Raw genomic sequence first — 25776 nt, forward strand, 5'->3', positions numbered from 1 at the left:
TTTGATTTCACTTACTGATATATATATATATTTAATATTTACATGAAATCTGACCACAGTTGCTAATTCATACACAGAATGAGTGTTATCATAGCTAACTGTTCAGTTCTTATGCTACATTTATATATATATTTTAAATAAATAATACCTTACTAATCTATACATCATCTTCAAATACAACTGTAAATGTTTCATGTTAGCTGTACATCTTTAATGCAATACAAAATGCCTTAGAGATGAAACTGCAATATTTTGACAAGAACTAGGAATAACAAGTAAAATACATTAACAGCAAAAAGGGATATTTTCACTTCTTAAACCTGCTGCATTTTTGACCTACTCAAATGTATTACAGTGAGACCACTTTTTTGCTATAACAGCAGTTATGCAAGATTACCATTTTTCAAGGCAAGAGATTTCACTCAGTGATGGGAGACACACCTCATCTGTTAATGAAAACCCTCCTGGCTAGTAGGTTTATATGCAGGTTTCATTTGAATGGTGTCATGCAAATAAGAACAAGCTTGTATAAATTGATTTTGACAACATTTCACTCTGCATTCTCAAGATCTTTAACAACTACAGTACATGCACCAAGATTAAATTATTTTCTAATTTTTTAACAAACAGAGTCAACATTAAGTGCCACCTTTATTCCTTAGGTCCAGCTGGCAATTAACAGCTTACAAATTAACATTTTTGAACTAGTTTTTTGGACATGTGCTGCTTGGTCTATAATTTCAAGTTTGCTTTTTTTAAATTAACAATGTTAATTTATGTTAACAATTATGGTATAATGCCAGGTCCTTACTCATGTAATTTTCTTAACATGTGACACCTTTGTACTTGCCAAACGAAATTTCAGATCTTTGAATTCGAAGCAAAAACTATGCTTATCATGAGCAACAATCAGATAAAATGTTGCCTAGCAACATGAAATGTACATGCTCTTATTGATAAAGAGTCATCATCTTTGGTGAGAATGGAGAGGTCTTCTAACTTGCAAAAAAGCATGATAAACGACCATTCTTGTTTTTTATATTTAAACATAAATGATATGTCTTTAAAAGTGAAGGAATACAACATGTGTTTCCTATAATTTCCATTTGCAATTACATGACAAGCTTCAGCTAAATGGGGTCAGCACACAAAATGGCATGAAGGGATGAAATCTCTCTTTCAAATCAGGTATGTTTTAATTTCAATCACAAGGAGTAAGAATAAAAATGCATGCGGGATACCATATGTCTGTGTCATAGTTAACTAATTTTGAACTTCTCTATTTCAATACACAATAATGTAAGCACATTCAAACAACCAATTGCAATAGTGCTTGCTTTTGGCAATGATGTCTAATGCATAGGAATTTAATACTGATGTTCATGTAGATATTTTGCTGTCCTCCTTAATGTTGGGTCCTTTATTTTTTTCATACACAATCTCTTCCTCAAAAAATTAATTTATGAACACATTTTTTTTTGTATTTAAATTTAATGACGAATTACAAGAAATACTGTACTACCCCGAGATCAGAAAATAAAATTGTTTTAGTAACAAAATAGCAGGATATGGATCAGTATTTGCAAGGCTTTGATAGCAGCATGCTGAGCTGGCATAAGCGGAATAGCAACAGCCAATTCTGATAGGATTCGGTGCCAATACCTCTATACAAGAGAAGACCACTCTCTGCATGGATGACTTTTAGCACTTTATTGTTAAAACAGGTTGAACAACACAGGTTATATCTTTTTTAGCTTACGAGGCATGTTATTGTGAGGTTGTGGGTTTATTCCTCAAATAAAGTATTATGATCAGATAATTATAAGAAGAAGACAGAGAACACAGTCAGACCAAACTGCAAGCTGCATACACTATGTAGATTTGAAATTTTGCAAACATGTTAAATAACCACTTATTAATCCTGACCAGGAACCACAATTTTCAGGCTAAAGTTAAAAAAATAGAGTATGCACTGTTATGAAGTATTAATGTTTTTCCTGCAGCCACAATATATTTAGTCCCACACAACATGCTGTTTTTTTCCCCAGTTATGTAAATGCCATTTTGTTGGCAGTTCATCCAGACCACTATTCCATACCTTGAAGTGCCTCATTCCAAAATGTAATCAAGTCCTTAGAAAACTTGTCAAAATTTAGTCAGGACAAGTGCTTTAAAAGATTAATAAAGGTCAGCTTGTCAAGGGCAACCCAACTGGAAATGCCCTTGGGTAACCTCAGTTTTCTCCACCATTATGACTACATAATAACACAAGTAAAAAAAAAAAAGGTAAAATAAAATATCAGATGTTTTAAGGAAATCATGTTTCATTTACTAAAAAGAAAAAAAGTTATTTCTTTTTATCTGTGTCTGCACAATGTTGATAATTAAAGTTACCAAATAACATATATGTAAAAAGTAATTGCAGACAGAACAAAGGAAGGCTCAGAATGCTGATATAGTTTGAAATGCATTGGCAGACATGTAGATAGATACACAAATAGAAAGGTAAAAATAAGTTTTGGAAATAGCAATATTTCTGATTGACTGAATATGAGAGAGAGAGAGAGAGAGAGAGAGAGAGAGAGAGAGAGAGAGAGAGAGAGAGATGTTTAGGTAAATTACTATGAACTGAAAAACAACCAAGACAAAAATATGTGTACTTATTTTAATGTTTTAGTATATCATACAATTTTTCTTATCTCCTTTTCCACTGAAGGTTTAATTGATCATACAAATTTAAGTATCCATCTAGTAAGAAAAGGTAAAACTGACCACTGAAATATTTATGTACCAAGGAATCATACATGTAACCTAAGCTGGACATCATACAAGTAGACATACAAATTTTATCAGTAGACTAGCTTCTATAACCAAGTGATTCTTATGAACATAAATTTTACATCTTTATGGGGACTGAAGAAGAAAACACCTGCATCGATTGCCATATTTATTCTCTTCATATTATAATGAAAAAACAACAAATTCTGATGTAAAATGTTGAAAATAATTAATATTGTCACTTAGATGAAAAATGGTGAAAGATGAAATTAATAAATAAAGAAGAATTGTATATCTCATAGTCCACTGCAAAGATTATTTTATTAAAATAAAACCCACATGCATTTTAAGTTTCCTTCACAAGATCACTGACTGGTGACAAGTGATGACATTCATTACAATTATTAAGTTTCATTGGCTGAGTTTTTACTGTTGCCGACAGCTCTCCAACACTCCTTCAAGCTATGTAATTCAACCAGAAGGATTTCACTCCAGATCTATTCCTAAGCATCATCATCCAGGGCTTCCATCTCTTCTTGTATCTTCTTTCTGTTGCCAAGTTTTGCCACTTAAACTAAATAAAAAAGAAAGCAAGATTTTGACTTGAAGTAAACATGATTTTAAAAAAATGATGAAGATCACTTTTCTTGTACTTATGTTGCATTTTGGAACAGAGAAGAAAGGGGCTCAAATACACTAAAATGTTTGATCATGAACACAAACTAGAACATTAAACACTTTATCATTCCCCATATCATATGATTTATCAATCATGTGATGGAATATTCAAACTCCTACACATATTTTCAACATTTCTGTCTCATTGGAGGGCGGGACCTGAGTGACAATGTGTGTTGTCTTTGTATGAAGACATGAATATTTCTGTCCCATTGGAGGGCTGGGGCCTGAGTGACAATGTGTGTTGTCTTCGTACGAAGACATGAACATTTCTGTCCCAATGGAGGGCAGGGACCTGAGTGACAATGTGTGTTGTCTTTGTACGAAGGCATGAATATTTCTGTCCCACTGGAGGGCAGGGACCTGAGTGACAATGTGTGTTGTCTTCGTACGAAGACATGAACATTTCTGTCCCATTGGAGGGCAGGGACCTAAGTGACAATGTGTGTTGTCTTCGTACGAAGACATGAACATTTCTGTCCCATTGGAGGGCAGGGACCTAAGTGACAATGTGTGTTGTCTTCGTACGAAGACATGAACATTTCTGTCCCATTGGAGGACAGGGACCTGAGTGACAACGTGTGTTGTCTCTGTATGAAGACATGAACATTTCTGTCCCATCTAAGGACAGGAACCTGAGTGACAACGTGTGTTGTCTCTGTACGAATTCGAAGACATGAACATTTCTGAGCAATCTCTGAGTCTGGAAATACGACTTAAACTAGTTTAGGAAAATGATCTACGAGTAATGGCAAATTGTGATGTTCCAAAAAATTTGCAAAGACTGTTGCTGCAAAATGGCACTTATCCATTTCTGATCTAGTCTCAAATTAGGCCTTCAAACAGGGTGTGATTCTCACTGAAGAATCACTGCTTGTATGTCACAATGTCAGCAGATGCATGGTGAAATCAGTTCTTCTTCCCCATGCTACCTTAAAATCCATTTTGCATGAAACACGGAATGCAAACTCAGGACATTTGCTGCTTGCCTGGATATACTTAAACCAATTTTCAAGCAATGGTGAATTAACTTGTAATATTTCATAGCTATTTTTTTTAACACTGGGAGAAAAAAAATATTCATTCCAGCATTTTGACATGAATTGAACAAAAAGATTAGAGACGTTCTTAAATATTCTTCTTAAAACATCATTAACAATGCAATAACATATAAACAGGACCAAAAAAAATTCAAAATACTTACCGTCATGTTTCTGGTCTGTCTCTCCATTTTATCTCACCTCCGCCAAAGGTCAGCTGATTTTAATCAAGGACTCTAAAGCCACCATGTACCATCTTTGTGCACCTCAACAAAATCCCACATTTTGTCATAACCTCTTGAGAGTCAAACAATAATGTAATCAACCATGTACACATTACCCCTCCTAGATAACAATTACACGGCCATGCATCATTGCTGATATACTGTAACAGATCCAGTCCCCAGTCCACTTCCACGATATCAAATTTTCACCTTGAAATCAACATGCTTTTAAAAATCTTTGACAAGCTTCTGAGAATGATTTAATTGCACACATTTTTATTCCTTTAATTATCAACCAAACAGTAAGCATGTACTGATCTCCTGAAATTATCAAATAAAGGATAGTAAACACTGCTTGTGGCTAATCATTAGAGTGTATTTTTTTCCAAACATACTTTTCAAAGAAATCTTATGAATTATATTTTAACAATCACCTAGTCACAGCTATAGGTGACATACATCAGAACAATCTTTTACAAACCAACTGTTTAGATATGGCATATTTCATACCTCATAAACAACCCATGGCTATCAAGACTTCAGTGTTATGTTCAAATATGCCATACTTGCTGGCCTATAAGTTGATGTGGAGTACAAGTCTAATCAGCAAATTTAGCAAATTTTCCATCCTTCATCCACACATAAGTTGATGCTGAATATAAGACAAGGCCAGATCAAGACCTCTGCTTCATCTTTTTCACTTTGTTCTTCACAACATCTCAAATTTTATTCCTTAACTCAGTAACCTTTCCGGTCTGGATCAATAAACCTAACTAAAAGTATTTTAAATGTACTGTGCACTTTTAGCTACATATAATGACACTGACCTGAAACTTTATTGACTTACAGATAAGATAAAATTTGCAATGCTGTGTGGAATTAAACTATAATAACTTCTGGTTTATAAATATTAAAAGTATCAGTGTATGCTATTTCCGATTATTAGCAATAGGAAAATTGAACCACTAATGCTAACACGCTTTTTCCACATTTTTTATGGGGGGGGGGGTAGCATGGGAAAGAGGGATAGAGGGAGATGCATGTTCACTCCCTCGCATTTTTCTTCTTGCTCTCGTTATCAAAACAAAATATGGCCCAATATATATATGAGAGAGAGAGAGAGAGAGAGAGAGAGAGAGTGCGATTCCAGGTCTTTGTGCTTTTTTCTGCACCTTATTGTCAGTGTTAAGTGGAAGCTTTTGTCAAAGAAAGAAAAACTTAATAAATAGTAAGTGTGAACTATGAAAATACATACCATACTCCTTGTGGGTTTAAATATTCACAATAGTTATGTCCATATAGACTCCATTTACTAGATTAAACCCACAGAAATGACCTTTTTGCATGATGTCTAATTTTCCTTGCAAGTATAACAACCTCTCCGTTCCCAACAAATAAAATTTTGTAAAAAGTGTATATACTCTTCCTGTACTTAGGCGGCAATTGTATTTGATCTTTCCTCATGCTATAAGTTACTTTAAATTGCTGTCAGTCCTATCTGCAAGTTCAAAAGATGTCACTGTTAACATCTGACATTTCCTTTCATTATATGGTACCATATTCATAATACACATGGTTAGACTCATTTCCCTATTGGTGGTCACTAATATGATCTGGTCTGCCAAATCTTGACCTCAAAAAGGTGTTAACTTTGGAAAACCTGACTACAGCTGTAGCATATTCCACTAGCAAGTAGATATTACTACAAAAGCCATGTGATTTTTGAACAATGGCAGTGATAACTAAAACTAGAAGGAATTGCTTACTTAGTGGTATTAATTGATAATGGAATATGGTACTGCACTTGTACATAAGTATGATCCAGTCATCAAGTAAGTGAACAATAAAGATTACCGTACAATCGTAAATACATATCTCTCTTACTCTCTCTCTTATAATGGGACATAATTTCTATCTGATCATGAGGTGCAGTAAGAAATTTGTGATGCAATATCTCTGGTATGGTTATTCATCTTCTAACTTGTCAATTCTTATACACCCATATCAATTTAAACAAAGTATATTACAAACTGTTTATTACTAATGCATGCTGCTTTAGCGCAATTACATCTAAATTAATTTTAATACTGATGATCATGTAATTGTTTCAAATCATCAATGTGGAGTATTATATTTTTCCGTACACGATCTCTTCCCCAAAATGAAATACGTTTCTACACATTATCTGTCATACTTTTGGAGAAAAAAAATTCTATACCAAAAAGTATGTGACTTACAATAAAGCGATCTGGATTACAAAATCCATATATATATATTTGGAGTACAAGATGAAGCTAAGATTTTCTGGTCAAAAAGTATCATCTTATAGGCCAGCAAATACGGTAAATATTTATTTGTTAAAACTTGCTTAAGTAAATATTTACATTATGTCTGCACAAGAAAACGTGAGACAGATCTTCACATGGACGAGAAGATGGAAATGACAGACTTTGACAATATCATGTCACATGAATTTGTTCTCCAATACTATTGGTGCTTAAGTTATTTCATGTGTATGTTAGTGTTCATATCGTAATTAAGTCACAATAATTTCAAATTTTTGGCAGCAAACTTATTATACTTCTCTCTTTTCATAAGAAATCTGTAAAATAAAGTACATCAACTACATACAAATAACCCCATACATTCACTTGGCTTTTTCTCCAGTGGAAACACCTGTTGAGCTCTTTTTGTGGCTTTGGCAAAGATTTCTTTAGCCTTCCTTTTTGTCACCACTGACTTTTTTGGCTCTATGTGCAATTGTTTCTTTCCCTTCTCAATGAGAGTCGTTTTCCTTTGAAGCTGGCGCTTGTATTGGCAACTTGCAGTGTGCATGTGCTGACAGAGGGCTACATCTGTTCACTCATGCAAGAAATCTTTCTTCTTATAGTAATTAACTGCACTTTTTCCAGATGCCTTCTGAGCTTCAATTTTTTCGTATGCAGCTTCTTTTGTAGGTTTTTTCCAAACTCTTGCGACCATGATTACCGGTCCTCTAGCATTCAGTTTTCTTATAAAATGACCAATTAAATATCGTCGACTTTTCGCTCCAGCCATTCTCGTGTCATGGTCTCTATCAACAACTTGGCAAGCAAGCTTCTTTCCATGGCCATCAGTTTCCATTACACGAAGATACACTGGATGAATTTAAACTTTTGACCAATCAGAATACTCTTTATGAGAGTCGTGGGCTAAGTAATAGATGGAATGAATAATTTACAAGGGCCCTTACGGACTGGGACTGAACGGACTGTTTTTTTGAAAACCGGATCGGAGATGATAAAAAAGGACTATATCAAGAAAAATCTGATTCCAGTCAGGAGAAAAGCAAAATTCTGCTTTAAAACAGAGAAAAATCATGTCTGGCTATGGTAAATGAAAAGTGAATCAGGCACGTGTCCCTTGCAATTGTAATTTACACTTGGCAGCAGTCCAATATGTACAATCTTTTCCCCACATGCATACAGCTCTTCCTCAAAACCCACATGTGGGCAGGCCAGTGACTAAATCAACCCTTGATGGGTTTTAATGTTTCAGTGCAATAAACGAAGACATTACTAATTTTTTATTCAATAAAAGGTACATGATTTTAAAAAAATTGAGAGGAAAGCAAATTTTTGAAGTAAGTTATGTTTCTCCAAGAATACTTACCCAATCACATTAAGTTAGGAATATTAATTAGCATGCTACCTCATGAATCCAGCCCTACTAAAAGACGAAAATCGTCTTACCCTGTCTAGGTTTAAATAGACAAAGGGCAGTAACTCTTGCCCATTACCTCCCCTTAAAACCACCGGGTGCTGCCAGTTTTTAGCTGAGTGAGACATTAATGCGGATGCTTGCATGGTGGGGTGGTTGGGAGAGTTTTTTAAGTAATGTGATTGGGTAATCCAAGACAAATTTCATTTTGGAAACAATGTTATGGATTTTGGTTGCTGGAGATCAAAATTGTCTAACAGATCTGAGAGGTATTTTTATCATGCCCAATGTCACATCTGCCATGATGTGAAAATGTGTCCAAGATCATAGATCCCTGACAGCATGAACAGTTTCTTGCATGACTGCTGTTCTCGACCAGATTATGAAAGAAGACGGCAGGGACACTGGTTCACTGCCAACAGATGTTATTCAGTTCTGGGCTATGAAGCATAATGGTATAATGAGCCACCGAACCCTCCAATCTGAAGAAAATTCCGGTGAAAATAAAGGGGGATGCAGCCCCCTTACCCTAAGCAATCAGTAAACATGGTCTGTATGATAGTAACTTTAGTAATGTGTAGGCTAGAAGTCTGAAGGGGTTCAAATCTAGCCATGTTAAAAACCCAGATTGGATCCCTTTGGAAACAAGTATGGGATATTGGTCAAGGAGACCAATACTGTCTAAATGATCCGATACATCTCTATGTTGCCATTATACCAGAATGTGGTAGCCTTTGGTAGCAATTGGGGCCTGACTGTTTCTCCACCAAGAACAGAATCAGAGAAAGTTGGCTAGTTGAGGGATAGAGGCACACAGATGGCGATATAGATGGTAACTCTTGAGATTCTCTCCACAAATGAAGGTTTGAATTGTCTGACTTGCAAGGCTGTCCTGGTAAAAAAAAAAACAAGTATGAAGAAGAAGAGGGCAGTCAATACAGGTTAGCTGGAATCTTCCTTGGTGTATTATCGTTGGGAAATATAAATACAGGGCTTGTGCCCCTCACAGAGGGGCTATTGGAGTCATCTTGCCATTCTGACCCCGTAATTGTAGCACCGTAGGAGGGGGCAGCAGAGGCCCACAACCCATCCCAGATGGTTGACAGTACATCTCATGGTCCAAGCAGCTATGTCTGCAACTCAGGAGACGAAGGTGGGTAGCTGCTGATTCCACCTCATCACTAAGCGGTCGATCATTGGATGCCATTGAAGTGGGTGAGTATGAGTGACGACCAAATGATGGAGGGGCCATTTTGTGTGAAGGACATGAAATGACCCTTTCTGGATTGATTCTCGGCAAAGTCACTGATGCAACCAGAATGTGTCTGATTTGTATGTTGATATGGAGATTGTTTCACCCATATAGAAAATGCCAAATCAGAACACTGGACAAGTGGTCTGGTACCTCCCTGCATGAGGATATAGGTCACTGCCAGTGTTGTTGGATCGAAAGAGGACTGGTCTGCCCCAGGATCGATCTTTACAGAAATGAAAAGTAGTGATGACAGCCTTCATTTCAAGGATATGTATGCAATAAGGCCATTCCCCAGGTATCGCTAACAGTAGTGAAGGTCACCAACAGGTGGGTACTCCCACCATGTGCACTGGCGATGGTAAGTTCTTTCCGTCTGGGGTTCTTCAGTGGGAAGTGGGATTCCAATGGTCAGCCAGCCTGGATTGCCCCATTGATGTTGGAATGATCAAATTTCAGGTGTGATCATGACTGCTTGATTAGGAGGATGTAAAACGGGAAGCCAATGTGCTGGCAATGCAAGCATAAAGAGACGGCCATGTGGGGTCAAGTCCACGCTGTATAATAAACGAGGAGTTGCAAGAACTCTCCTGATGAGATCCAAGTCCTGATCAAAAACGGACTTGACAAGTTTGATGATTCTGGGAATGGGAGCACAAGGGGGCATGCCAGATTTGGTTGTTTAAGAACTCCATGCCCAAATGGAAAAAATTCTGGGATGTACAGAGGTCTGACTCATCCAGTTCGTGAAAAGGCTTAGATGATCTACAAGAGAAGGGAGATCATTTCGTCTTGGGGTAGGATAGGGCTTATAATGTGTTACTTTAAGATGCTGCCCAGGTAAGCTGCTGTCAATGTAGATGACATCACCCGGAACAGGAAGAAGGTGCAATCCCTAGTGTGAGTGAAAGCCCAGGGGGTTGATGAAGACCAAGGAAAGAACTGTGAGCTGATAACAGTGAGGCGGTAAGCAGAACATGAAAACTAGCAATAGATTGGGTGGAAAGGGACATGGAAGTATGCATCGGCCAGATTAAAACTAATGCCACACTCGCCATATCCCATGGAAAGGTGGAATGGCATTGCCCTCCCCACCTGGAATAGAGTGAGGAGACTTCAATGAATGGGCCTCCACCAGCTGTTTGCATTCCAGATGCAACGGTCTTGAGCAACTCATTGGGGAATGTGCTGCTGCACCTTTTATGAGTATTCTCTGTTGTTGAAAGGTATCCATCACCTGATCTGATGGTGTATGCTGAGGAGGGGTGAGGGGATTGTTGATGAAAGAAATATATTGCCCCTTTGACTGACCATGCTCTGATACAAGAAACTATTCATAAATAACATAAACAAAACAGGAGTCATGGTAAACTTCCATGCTCTGAAGTAGCCTGTAGAACGTTTAATTGATATATGCTGAAACAATACAAGACACAGAACTAAAGCTGAGACTAGTAATGTGTAGAAATTACCAGGTTGATAAAAACAGTCATAACTAACAGATCAGTGAAGTGTCATATCAGAAACATATCGCCCAGTTTAAAACTTATGATGCATGCTTGGTTAATAATTAAACCATAAATCTATCAAAACTGCATGAAATACAAATAAATTAAGCATAATTATCAAGCAGTGCTTCAGAATTTCACTAATATGAGCTCTGTATTGGACAAAAGTGAATAAAGTCAAATGTGTAAGGTCAACGATAGCATGGTGGGACAGTGGTACTACAAGACAAAGTCCTGATAAGAGAAAAATCTCTCAAAATACTGGCAGAAATTATCCAATAAAGCATACAACATGCAGTAGATTGATAAATCCACACCATAAAAGCAAACTGAATGCTGAATGGGTCCATAGGAACATAAAAAAAGGACTGGATTCTCTGAGGCTATTGTACTGTATGTGTCTCAGCACACAGCAAAGCTAAAAACTGGCGACATATGGTGGTATCGAGGGGAGGTAATGGACAAGAGTTACGGCCCTTTGTCAATTTAAAACTGACAGGACAAGACAATTTTCATATAGGGCTGGATTTACGAGGTAGCAGGCTGACATTCCTAACGTAAAGTGATTAGGGAACATATTCGAAGGAGCAAGGAAAATTTATAAAGTTTCATAATGAAATTAATTAAATTTAAAAAATAAGTAGCAATTTTTTCTTGTTTCTTTTAATCAAGGAAGCTATCAACAATGCATTTCTGAACTGTATTCAAAATAAAGGGGTAGTGACAATAAAAATGATTCAGTAATCCAGTTCTAACTTTTTTAAGAGACCCTTTCTGCAACATTCCTTGCAATATAGGTGTGACTGAATATTCATTTAAATTTGTCTTACTCTCTATTTCTTATGTTTCTATCTTCATCTTGATTTCTTTGAAGTTCATTTTCTTTCTCTCTTCTTAACCTCTCTTCAATTTCAAGCTCTTTTGATAAAGTATCCACTGGTTTAGCACCACCAAATATTGACGTGTTCCTCCCACTCTGTGTCACATCATTTTCTAGAGGCCTGGAACGGGGCTGAAGTTGAAGACGTGGCCTTTCTTTCGGGGCATCTATGTACAACAAAATAAATAAACCGTAAATTTCAAGTTTTACTTTTAATGAAAAAATTAATACCACCATTGGAAGTAACTTTAAACCAAAAAGACATACCAAGAAGTTTCCATAAACTTTCTAATCATAACATCAAATGTTTGTCTCTTTAAAAACTGTGAACTGTATTTAGTCTACAGTAGTACGCAAATGTGAATTGAGTCATTCAATCCACTACATACATAACTGTTCATATTCACCCCAATGTCAGATTTTCAGGAAGCCCCCAGTTATCAGGCATGGTTTAAACAGATGAGCTATTCCAAGTTCAACGTGAGCCAGATTGTGAGAGTCGAAGTTCAACACCCAAATAGTAATGTATTTATAACCACCAAGCTTTCAGTCACTATATAATCATATCTTTATCTACTTTCTTGTAAGTTGAGTCCATATGCAAACTGCGCAGATCCAGATCTGCCACTGCATAACGTGCAAGCAGACCTGAGTCTGACCAGTGTGTTTGGAGTAATCAGAACAACCTTAAGTTTTTGTAGTGGGAAGTGTGGTAAATTCATCTTTCGTTTTCTTGTTCACAATAAAGAGTCAAATTCACTGAAATGTATAATAGGCTTCTGTTTAAATATCGCACTGATCATTTATAGGTCCGTATTCTCACTAAATGACAAATTGATGACAATATAGAAAAATGACAGTATTTCAAGACCTTTTAATTTTCCATGGGACAGAAGAGTGAAGCAAGATGAAAAACAAGAGAAAATTGAGATAGTGTTGGTGAGCTCAAGGCATATCTATGCACTACTGTTACAAGGTAAATGCAGTTCATTCCTTGACTCGACCAAATGAATTCACCACTGTTACATGGTAAATGTAGTTCACTGATTGAATCAACCAAATGAATTCACCACTGTTACAAGGTAAATATAGTTCATTGCTTGAATCAACCAAATGAATTCACCACTGTTACAAGGTAAATATAGTTCATTGCTTGAATCAACCAAATGAATTCACCACTGTTACAAGGTAAATATAATTAATTGCTTGAATCAACCAAATGAATTCACCACTGTTACAAGGTAAATATAGTTCATTGCTTGAATCAACCAAATGAATTCACCTCTGTTACAAGGTAAATGTAGTTCATTGCTTGAATCAACCAAATGAATTCACCACTGTTACAAGGTAAATATAGTTCATTGCTTGAATCAACCAAATGAATTCACCACTGTTACAAGGTAAATATAGTTCATTGCTTGAATCAACCAAATGAATTCACCACTGTTACAAGGTAAATATAGTTCATTGCTTGAATCAACCAAATGAATTCACCACTGTTACAAGGTAAATATAGTTCATTGCTTGAATCAACCAAATGAATTCATCACTGTTACAAGGTAAATATAGTTCATTGCTTGAATCAACCAAATGAATTCACCACTGTTACATGGTAAATGTAGTTCATTGCTTGAATCAACCAAATGAATTCACCACTGTTACATGGTAAATGTAGTTCACTGATTGAATCAACCAAATGAATTCACCACTGTTACATGGTAAATATAGTTCATTGCTTGAATCAACCAAATGACTTCACCACTGTTACAAGGTAAATATAGTTCATTGCTTGAATCAACCAAATGAATTCACCACTGTTACAAGGCCCATATAGTTCATTGCTTGAATCAACCAAATGAATTCACCACTGTTACAAGGTAAATATAGTTCATTGCTTGAATCAACCAAATGAATTCACCACTGTTACATGGTAAATGTAGTTCATTGCTTGAATCAACCAAATGAATTCACCACTGTTACAAGGCCCATATAGTACTGTAAGAATACAACTATGTAAACTATTTCCCAAACTTTATATCCACTGATTTTTACACATTTTCCTCAATTCTGATAAAAAAGAGAATTTTTACATTTTTCCTAAAGTCTGATAAAAAGCAATTTTTACATATTTTCCTGATAAAAACAATCTGAGATCTGATTAAACACTGCACACTGACTGTAACTGCCAGCAAATGTAAACTTTCTCCAATATTTCTATTTATACCTTTACTTCAATTATAAATTACAAATTATCCAATTTTACATTTAAGGTGTATTATCTTGATAATTTTTACAATTTACAAATTGCTCAGTTGAAATTATTAAGCATTTCATATTTTAACATTTATTTTATTATCTGTTTTACATGGAGAAGAACTCTGTAAACCCAAAACCTGTGATTCTCATAAGTCAACAGCAAGGTCTACTTTTCTTGTTTTACTTCAGTGATGAAGACAGGTATTTTAAAGAAAAATAAAGTTGATCCAGTTATAGGATACAATTTGAGAGAAATTAACAACTACATTAAATTTCATAAACATACACAAATCGTGCTCATCTTTAATTAGGTTCAGTTACAAAGTTTACTCAAAATCGCATACGTAAAGTGAAGTAAATTAGTTTCAAGATCATCTCATAATACATGATGATTTTTACTCTTCAGATAATGCAAGATCTTGGTCTTGTATGTTTATATTTCACGTCAGATCAAAATCTGATCATAAATTTGGTGTCTAAAGTTGTAACAAACTCCACCAGTGAGATGCAAAATCACTTCATTAATATGGATGGACCTCACTCGATACTGAGTTCACTCAATAGCATGATATAATAAGCCTATACTCCAAATTTCATCAAGCCAATCAGACGTGATATAATAAGCCTATACTCCAAATTTCATCAAGCCAATCAGAAGTGATATAAGCCTATACTCCAAATTTCATCAAGCCAATCAGAAGTGATATAATAAGCCTATACTCCAAATTTCATTAAGCCAATCAGAAGTGATATAATAAGCCACTGCTCCAAATTTCATCAAGCCAATCAGAAGTGATATAATAAGCCTATACTCCAAGTTTCATCAAGCCAATCAGAAGTGATATAATAAGCCTATACTCCAAATTTCATCAAGCCAATCAGAACTTTAGCTTCCAAAATGATAAGACCAGCCAATCAAATGAAAGATCACATCATTAAGCTGCATGGTTCTCAGTCATTACTGAACTTGTCTGAGACCCTGATGATGTAAGTGTACATTCAGAACGGACTCTAACTTCCCCTTAATATGGACTGTACAATAACTCTAACATATCAGTAAGTGTCCTTAATATGGAGACTCATTTCCATGTTTTAGAACACTTTTTCTTGTTTGCTTTTTTGTGCAAAAAATCTCCACATTTTACAGTATTTTGTTTTTGATCATCTAAATACTTAAAATTCTGCATTTCAATTCAAGAAAGTAATGAGAACCACAAACTTACCTTTACTAGATTCTCGACTTGATGGCCCGTCTCGACTTGGTGGCCCATCTGGCCTGAAAACAGAGAGAAGCATTATGAAACAACAGTCTCTCAAATGGACTGAAACTGTACTTAGTGAAAACAATGTCCAGAAATCCAAGACTTTTCTCCTGTCCCTTTTTTCTTTTTAACTTTTAAATATTTTCTTGTATGTCCAAGTTGATATGTCTGCAAGACACCTGTAAGTGTAGAACAAAATTCTTTGTCATGGTCTTTGACAATGAACCTGATAGCATTATTAGAAAATCACTGAAATTGGCTCAGACAAGATATACCCACAAGTTAAGTTTGATTAAATCTATAGTTAAATATTGGGGGAGCAGGAAGGTTTTTTTAAAACTTAAGTTGCATCATTCATGGATTCAATAAAAATCCATCCATACTTGTTTCTGGAGTCATGCTCACAAACCAGTACCGCTAAAACCCTTTATCTAGATCTCTCGTCTTAAAATCTTCATCCGAATGCTGACCCATGCAACTAAACAGAAAGTCTAGTCAAAATTCACTTGTACCAATCACTGTGGTCACAAGCTCGACAAAGTGCAAAAATGGAAGCAATGACCAAAGATTTGTCTCTAATGTCAGTGAGGTCCGATTTTCAAGACTCCATCACAAAAGTGTGGTGGATAGGGTGTGAAAATGCCACCATTCAGGCGATATGAATTATCATAAGATTTTCAAGATGGCAACTATGGTTCCATCTTGGAGGTTAGACCATTTTCATTCAGTAGCAGCTACATACTGACACTGATAACAGTATTTCAGTGGACACCCCCCCCCAAAACACCAACATGTCAAAAGGACATCCATTCAGAAGACATAGCCACATAAAGATTTTAAGGAAGGTTATAAAGGTAGCCATTTTGGAGGTTAGAATATGATCATTTCTGATATAGGAATAATAGCAAGGGGGCCATATTGGATTTTCATTTAGCACCACCTAGATATCATAAGAAGCCTCAAGATAAAATACTATGCAACAATGGATTATGCACTTTCCTTCTAATGAAGGTATACCTCAATTGTCCTTTATTTCAGTTGTTGAAAGTAGATTGTTATAATGCGTAGCATTTCAATGACTATTTAGGCTGTTATTATGCACAGCGTTTCAATGACTGCAGACTGTTAGTATGCATAGCATTTCAATGACTATTTAGACTGTTATTATGCACAGCATTTCAATGACTATGCAGACCGTTATTATGCACAGCATTTCAATGACTGCAGACTGTTATTATGCATAGCATTTCAATGACTATGTAGACTGTTATTATGCTTAGCATTTCAATGACTATGCAGACGTATTATGCACAGCATTTCAATGACTATGTAGACTGTTATTATGCATAGCATTTCAATGACTATGCAGACTTATTATGCACAGCATTTCAATGACTATGTAGACTTATTATGCACAGCATTTCAATGACTATGCAGACTTATTATGCACAGCATTTCAATGACTATGTAGACTGTTATTATGCACAGCATTTCAATGACTGCAGACTGTTATTATGCACAGCATTTCAATGACTATGCAGACTTATTATGCACAGCATTTCAATGACTATGCAGACTTATTATGCACAGCATTTCAATGACTATGTAGACTGTTATTATGCATAGCATTTCAATGACTATGCAGACTTATTATGCACAGCATTTCAATGACTATGTAGACTGTTATTATGCATAGCATTTCAATGACTATGCAGACTTATTATGCACAGCATTTCAATGACTATGTAGACTGTTATTATGCATAGCATTTCAATGACTATGCAGACTTATTATGCACAGCATTTCAATGACTATGTAGATTATTATTATGCACATCATTTCAATGACTGCAGACTGTTATTATGCAAAGCATTTCAATGACTGCAGACTGTTATTATGCACAGCATTTCAATGACTGCAGACTGTTATTATGCATAGCATTTCAATGACTATGCAGACTTATTATGCATAGCATTTCAATGACTGCAGACTGTTATTATGCACAGCATTTCAATGACTGCAGACTGTTATTATGCATAGCATTTCAATGACTGCAGACTGTTATTATGCATAGCATTTCAATGACTGCAGACTGTTATTATGCACAGCATTTCAATGACTATGCAGACTTATTATGCATAGCATTTCAATGACTGCAGACTGTTATTATGCACAGCATTTCAATGACTGCAGACTGTTATTATGCATAGCATTTCAATGACTATGCAGACTTATTATGCATAGCATTTCAATGACTGCAGACTGTTATTATGCATAGCATTTCAATGACTGCAGATTATTATTATGCACAGCATTTCAATGACTGCAGACTGTTATTATGCATAGCATTTCAATGACTGCAGACTGTTATTATACACAGCATTTCAATGACTATGCAGACTTATTATTCACAGCATTTCAATGACTATGTAGACTGTTATTATGCATAGCATTTCAATGACTATGCAGACTTATTATGCACAGCATTTCAATGACTATGTAGACTGTTATTATGCATAGCATTTCAATGACTATGCAGACTTATTATGCACAGCATTTCAATGACTATGTAGACTTATTATGCACAGCATTTCAATGACTATGCAGACTTATTATGCACAGCATTTCAATGACTATGTAGACTGTTATTATGCACAGCATTTCAATGACTGCAGACTGTTATTATGCACAGCATTTCAATGACTATGCAGACTTATTATGCACAGCATTTCAATGACTATGCAGACTTATTATGCACAGCATTTCAATGACTATGTAGACTGTTATTATGCATAGCATTTCAATGACTATGCAGACTTATTATGCACAGCATTTCAATGACTATGTAGACTGTTATTATGCATAGCATTTCAATGACTATGCAGACTTATTATGCACAGCATTTCAATGACTATGTAGACTGTTATTATGCATAGCATTTCAATGACTATGCAGACTTATTATGCATAGCATTTCAATGACTGCAGACTGTTATTATGCACAGCATTTCAATGACTGCAGACTGTTATTATGCATAGCATTTCAATGACTATGCAGACTTATTATGCATAGCATTTCAATGACTGCAGACTGTTATTATGCACAGCATTTCAATGACTGCAGACTGTTATTATACACAGCATTTCAATGACTGCAGATTATTATTATGCACAGCATTTCAATGACTGCAGACTGTTATTATGCACAGCATTTCAATGACTGCAGACTGTTATTATACATAGCATTTCAATGACTATGCAGACTTATTATGCACAGCATTTCAATGACTATGTAGACTGTTATTATGCATAGCATTTCAATGACTATGCAGACTTATTATGCACAGCATTTCAATGACTATGTAGACTGTTATTATGCATATCATTTCAATGACTATGCAGACTTATTATGCACAGCATCTCAATGACTATGTAGACTGTTATTATGCACAGCATTTCAATGACTGCAGACTTATTATGTGCAGCATTTCAATGACTGCAGACTGTTATTATGCATAGCATTTCAATGACTGCAGACTGTTATTATGCATAGCATTTCAATGACTGCAGACTGTTATTATGCATAGCATTTCAATGACTATGCAGACTTATTATGCATAGCATTTCAATGACTGCAGACTGTTATTATGCACAGCATTTCAATGACTGCAGACTGTTATTATGCATAGCATTTCAATGACTATGCAGACTTATTATGCATAGCATTTCAATGACTGCAGACTGTTATTATGCACAGCATTTCAATGACTGCAGACTGTTATTATGCATAGCATTTCAATGACTGCAGACTGTTATTATGCATAGCATTTCAATGACTGCAGACTGTTATTATGCACAGCATTTCAATGACTGCAGACTGTTATTATACACAGCATTTCAATGACTGCAGATTATTATTATGCACAGCATTTCAATGACTGCAGACTGTTATTATGCATAGCATTTCAATGACTGCAGACTGTTATTATACACAGCATTTCAATGACTGCAGATTATCATTATGCACAGCATTTCAATGACTGCAGACTGTTATTATGCACAGCATTTCAATGACTGCAGACTGTTATTATGCACAGCATTTCAATGACTGCAGACTGTTATTATGCACAGCATTTCAATGACTGCAGATTATTATTATGCACAGCATTTCAATGACTGCAGACTGTTATTATGCACAGCATTTCAATGACTGCAGACTGTTATTATCCACAGCATTTCAATGACTGCAGATTATTATTATGCATAGCATTTCAATGACTGCAGACTGTTATTATACACAGCATTTCAATGACTGCAGACTGTTATTATGCATAGCATTTCAATGACTATGCAGACTGTTATTATGCACAGCATTTCAATGACTGCAGACTGTTATTATCCACAGCATTTCAATGACTGCAGATTATTATTATGCATAGCATTTCAATGACTGCAGACTGTTATTATACACAGCATTTCAATGACTGCAGGTTATTATTATGCACAGCATTTCAATGACTGCAGACTGTTATTATGCACAGCATTTCAATGACTGCAGACTGTTATTATGCATAGCATTTCAATGACTGCAGACTGTTATTATGCATAGCATTTCAATGACTATGCAGACTTATTATGCATAGCATTTCAATGACTATGTAGATTATTATTATGCACATCATTTCAATGACTGCAGACTGTTATGCACATCATTTCAAGGACTATGCAGACTGTTATTATGCACATCATTTCAAGGACTATGCAAACTGTTATTATGCACATCATTTCAAGGACTGCAGACTATTATGCATAACATTTCAATGACTATGCAATTATGCACAGCATTTCAATGACTGCAGACTGTTATGCACATCATTTCAATGACTATGTAGACTGTTATTATGCACAGCATTTCAATGACTGCAGACTGTTATGCACATCATTTTAATGACAATGCAGAATGTTATGCACATCATTTCAATGACTGCAGACTGTTATTATGCATAGCATTTCAATGACTATGCAGACTGTTATTATGCACAGCAATTCATTGACTATGTAGACTGTTATTATGCACAGCATTTCAATGACTGCAGATTGTTATTATGCATAGCATTTCAATGACTGTGTAAATTATTATTATGCACATCATTTCAATGACTGCAGACTGTTATTATGCATAGCAGTTCAATGACTATGCAGACTGTTATTATACACAGCATTTCAATGACTGCAGATTATTATTATGCACAGCATTTCAATGACTGCAGACTGTTATTATGCACAGCATTTCAATGACTGCAGACTGTTATTATGCACAGCATTTCATTGACTATGCAGACTGTTATGTTGTTGTTGTTGTTGTTGTGGGGTTTAACGCCATTTTTCAGCACGATAGGCTATACATGGCGGCCAGTATTAATGGTGGAGGAAGAACCCGGAAAACCCCGGAAAGAACCACCGACCCACGAGAAGCTGCTGGCAAGCTTTCTCACATGCCCAATTGGCTGAATCTTAGACTCGAACCGCCGCAGACAGAGGTGAGATGGCAGTGATCCGTAACGAAGAGCGCTTTAGACCACTCGGCCACTCGGGGCCCCGCAGACTGTTATGTACAGCATTGCAATGACTATATAGACTGTTATTATGCACATCATTTCATTGACTATGCAGACTGTTATTATGCACAGCACTGCAATGACTATATAGACTGTTATTATGCACATCATTTCATTGACTATGTAGACTGTTATTATGCACAGCATTTCAATGACTGCAGAATATTCCACTAGCAAGTAGATATTACTACAAAAGCCACATGATTCTTGAACAATGGAAGTGATAACTAAAACTAGAAGGAATTGCTTACTTAGTGGTATTAATTGATAATGGAATATGGTACTGCACTTGTACATAAGTATGATCACAGTCATCAAGTAAGTGAACAACAAAGATTACCGTACAATCGTAAATACATATCTCTCTTACTCTCTCTCTTATAATGGGGCATCATTTCTATTTGATCATGAGGTGCAGTAAGAAAGTTCTGATTCAATATCTGTCTCTGGTATGGTTATTCATCTTCTAACTTGTCAATTCTTATACACCCATATCAATTTATACAACGTATATTACACACAATGTTTATTACTAATGCATGCTGCTTTAGCACAATTACATCTAAGTTAATTTTAATACTGACGAGCATGTAATTGTTTCAAATCATCAACATGGAGTATTATATTTTTACACACACGATCTCTTCCCTGAAATGAAATACGTTTCTACACATTATTTGTCATACTTTTGGAGAAAAAAATTCTATACCAAAAATTATGTGACTTAAAATAAAGCAATCTGGATTACAAAATCCATATATTAGCCAATTTGGAGGACAAGATGAAGCTAACATTTTCAGGTCAAAAAGTATCATCTTATAGGCCGGCAAATACTGTAAATATTTATTTCCTATTTGTTAAAACTTGCTTAAGTAAATATTTACATTAAGTCTGCACAAGAAAATGTGAGACAGATCTTGACAAGATGGAACTGACAGCCTTTGACAATATCATGTGAAATAAAGGATTGTAAATGTAAACAATAAAAAAGTGCTGACATACGCACTGTGGCAACAACATCTGTATATAAAACTTGCAGACCACAGGTTATTATGATGTGAACATGATCTTTCAATCATTTGGACTTGCCCATGGACAAGTACCTTGCAAACCTTGGCTTGCCCTGGGTGTTGGGGGAAACTGATTTGTAGAATAATTCTTTAACATAGCTGACCCATTGATGTTGACACAGCTACCATGCAGACATGATTTTGTTATTCCACAAAAAAATGCAGACTGTTATTATGCACAGCATTTCAATGACTGCAGACTGTTTTTATGCACAGCATTTCAATGACTGCAGACTGTTATTATGCACAGCATTTCAATGACTGCAGACTGTTTTTATGCACAGCATTTCAATGACTATGCAAATTGTCATTATGCACAGCATTTCAATGACTATGTAGATTAATATCATGCACAGCATTTCATTGCCTATGCAGACTGTTATTATGCACATTTCATTGACTGCAGACTCATTATGCACAGCATTTCAATGACTATGCTATTTCTTAACACACACACATCTGTATCTGACTTTGTAAATGGTTAAATGATTTCCCATTTGCACATGGTAATAATTAACAACTAATTAGGTGAATATGTGAGAGTTTGAAGATATTTCAGATGAAGTACTTTGGTAGTGGGCATTTATTTTACATTCAGCCTTTCGGTTCACTGATTGTTAGACAAGCTCTTTTCTGATCTATGCATCTTCTTCTTCTGACCTTTACAATTCCCACCAAAAATGATGACTTTTCTCTGACAAAAATGTGAAACAAAGCCAACAACAAAAATATTGGCAACAAAACAAATGTCCACCAGGTGTACAACTTTGGCTCTGCAACACTTTCTCCTGGTGAGACAATAAAATTGATGACAATGCCCCATTGATACTGACTGTCAGTTAGACAGACCTATGACCTTACCTATCCTCTCTTCTGTAACTGTCACGTTCTCGAAAACCTTTGTCTTGATCATCACGAAAACCAGAACCAAATGCTCTTCGTCCACCAGGGCCTAGGTTACAACGATAAAATAGGTTAAAATTCAAAAGAGGCATAATCGTGTTGGAATAAAAGTCCCCAACAAAATAATGATATCTCAGTGAAGAAAAGACTAAGATTTCATAATGAATTATACATTAACTGAAGATGGACCCCAATGTCATTCATTACCAAGATGAAATAATCGACTAACACACAACACAGAAAGATGTGTGGTTGCTTAAATACTTTGATTATATGTTATACAAAATCATAGTATAAATTTTACTTTTTATTATGGAGGAATCTTCATCCACTGCATTTGTCATGGTTCTAATAAAATTCCTACTGAAAAGATTTTATTGTAAAATTTTGACTCCTTACTGTATGAGCATCATCAAGTTATTTCTCTTACAGATACAAAAGGGTTGTTGTTTTTTAGTGCAGGCAAAGAGCATTTTGTCTTGTGGAGACATCTCAGTGATGGTCATATCCATGTTGTTGTTGTTGTGGGGTTAACGCCATTTTTCAGCACGATAGGCTATACATGGCGGCCAGTATTAATGGTGGAGGAAGAACCCGGAAAACCCCGGAAAGAACCACCGACCCACGAGAAGCTACTGGCAAGCTTTCTCACATGCCCACATTGGCTGAATCTTAGACTCGAACCGCCGCAGGGTCATATCCATGTGCAGACATCTTGGTGATGACCATATCATATCTCCAGCTGAGGTGTGTGTGTGTGTGATTTGGATTTTTAACGTAGCTTTTAAAAAGAAATCGGTCATATTGCTATGATGTTTACAATGTGGCAGTTTACCACTATGTCAAACAGTGAAGCATCATGCCACAAACATGTAGCATGATGTCCCACCCAGTCACATTATCCTGACGCCAGGCTGGCCAGTCCCAACACCAACCTCTTAATGCTGAGCACCAAGTACCATTTTATAAACTTTTGGTATGACTCTGCTGGGATTCAAACATGTGACCTCTCACATTAGATAAGGATACTCTAACCACTAGGCCACCAGTGCAGTTCCAGCTGATTTTTAAATTTTACCTATGTCTGACAGATTGTGTATACGCATTTTGTTTCTTGATTTGTGATTGTGAGAATATTATTATCTGTACAATGTATACTGCAACACAGTTTTGACAGCTTCACTGTTTGATTGACAATTACATCTGTTCAATGCATTTTTACAAAGTCAATTATAAAAATGGTTTCTTAATCATTTAAATACATAAAACATGTCCCAGCACAGATGGATTTCAATGAACTGAGAATCATTATTATTTAACAGAAATATCTGAAACCATTTTGTTCTCAAATATAACAATTTGATTTGCCATTCCAACATTAATTTGAGTACAAAATTCATTAATGCAATGCAAATTAGGTTCTTTATCTGGCAATTAAGCAGAGCGTTATGCCTTTGAACCATAGCATTCACCAAGCAAAAGGGAAACCTGCTTCATTAGAAGTTTTAGATATGACATGACCATGGCATAGCTCCCAAATATTTACAAGCAATTTACAAAACAAATCTTCCTGCACAGGTTCTGAAAGTACTGCAAAAATTTACAGGGCAAACAATGGACCTTCAATGCCTGCCTAACAAACTGGTATACACACCCATGCAACAAATAATGCCATTGTTGAAACAAGATTTGTCACCCAAACTAAATAATCAATCTACTTACCTAAGTAATCAAAATCATAAATATCAGTCCTACAGCAAGTACTTGTTGCAACTATTTAGTGCTGCTTTATTAACAATCACTAAGTGAAAGCCGTCTCCATGTCTGTTCAATAATAACAGTACCTACACCCATATAAAACAATGCCATTTTGGAAACAAAATGTATCACCGAAATTGATAACTCAATTACCTACCTAACATATAATGCCATATCATTAATATTAATCCCACAGCAGATGCTTGTTGCAACTATCTGTTGTGAACAATTAATGAAATGATATCAGCTTAATGGGTATGTGATATATTAACCAGCAGATGAAAGTCAATGAGTGTGCTGGCAACAACAAACTGTCGCCATCGTCAATCCATTATTAAGTGGAATGACACATTTTATGTATGAATATACTGCATAAGTCCAACAAATGCACTGAATTGTCTGATATTTTTCAAAAGAAGTTTGATGGTCCTAATAATAATAAAATAAACAACACCAACACGTAGAATGTGTGGGGACATATATATATATATATATATATATATATATATATATATATATATATATATATATATATATATATATATATCCATGTTATGTCTTTTAAGGCTTTGCCCATGTGCTTAAAATTGTTACATATAATGTAGATGAACTATGACTGAACCAGAATCATTTAAGTTGTAGGGGTGAAAAGATTTGCTTTTATAATAAAATTTACTAATCCCTGCTTTTGTTCTGTAATAGTGCAAAGTCATATTGATCAACATGTTTCAATCAATATATGGGTTATTTAATTTCCCCTCTCAGTTTCGGGAAAAAAAAAACTGAACTGGTCTTTTTTTTAAATTACTTTTTACCATGAAATCAAACAGTTTACTCTCAAATATTCAGGG

General features: G+C 35.5%; 1 protein-coding gene and 1 long non-coding RNA gene across 3 annotated transcripts in view; both read right to left on the minus strand.

The window, feature by feature from the left end:
- The window catches only part of LOC149792076 (eukaryotic translation initiation factor 4B-like), a 78085-nt gene that overhangs the window by 32953 nt on the left and 19356 nt on the right, over window positions 1-25776 (minus strand). For both annotated transcript variants that reach the window (XM_089970586.1, XM_089970585.1), the window contains exons 9-11: window positions 23126-23216; window positions 15539-15591; window positions 12010-12226 (exon numbers count right to left, since the gene is read on the minus strand). In XM_089970586.1, coding sequence (XP_089826712.1) covers window positions 12010-12226; window positions 15539-15591; window positions 23126-23216 — 361 coding nt within the window. The remainder of the gene's footprint in view (window positions 1-12009; window positions 12227-15538; window positions 15592-23125; window positions 23217-25776) is intronic.
- Window positions 2652-7694, minus strand: LOC149792077 (uncharacterized). The gene is made up of 2 exons (XR_016423475.1): window positions 4661-7694; window positions 2652-3352 (listed from the first exon to the last, which is right to left on the minus strand). It is a non-coding gene; the product is annotated as an uncharacterized LOC149792077 (long non-coding RNA).

This window comes from Sinohyriopsis cumingii, chromosome 9 (assembly GCF_028554795.1).
Source record: "Sinohyriopsis cumingii isolate HCF-2022 chromosome 9, ASM2855479v2, whole genome shotgun sequence".
Taxonomy (NCBI): Eukaryota; Metazoa; Mollusca; class Bivalvia; order Unionida; family Unionidae; genus Sinohyriopsis; species Sinohyriopsis cumingii.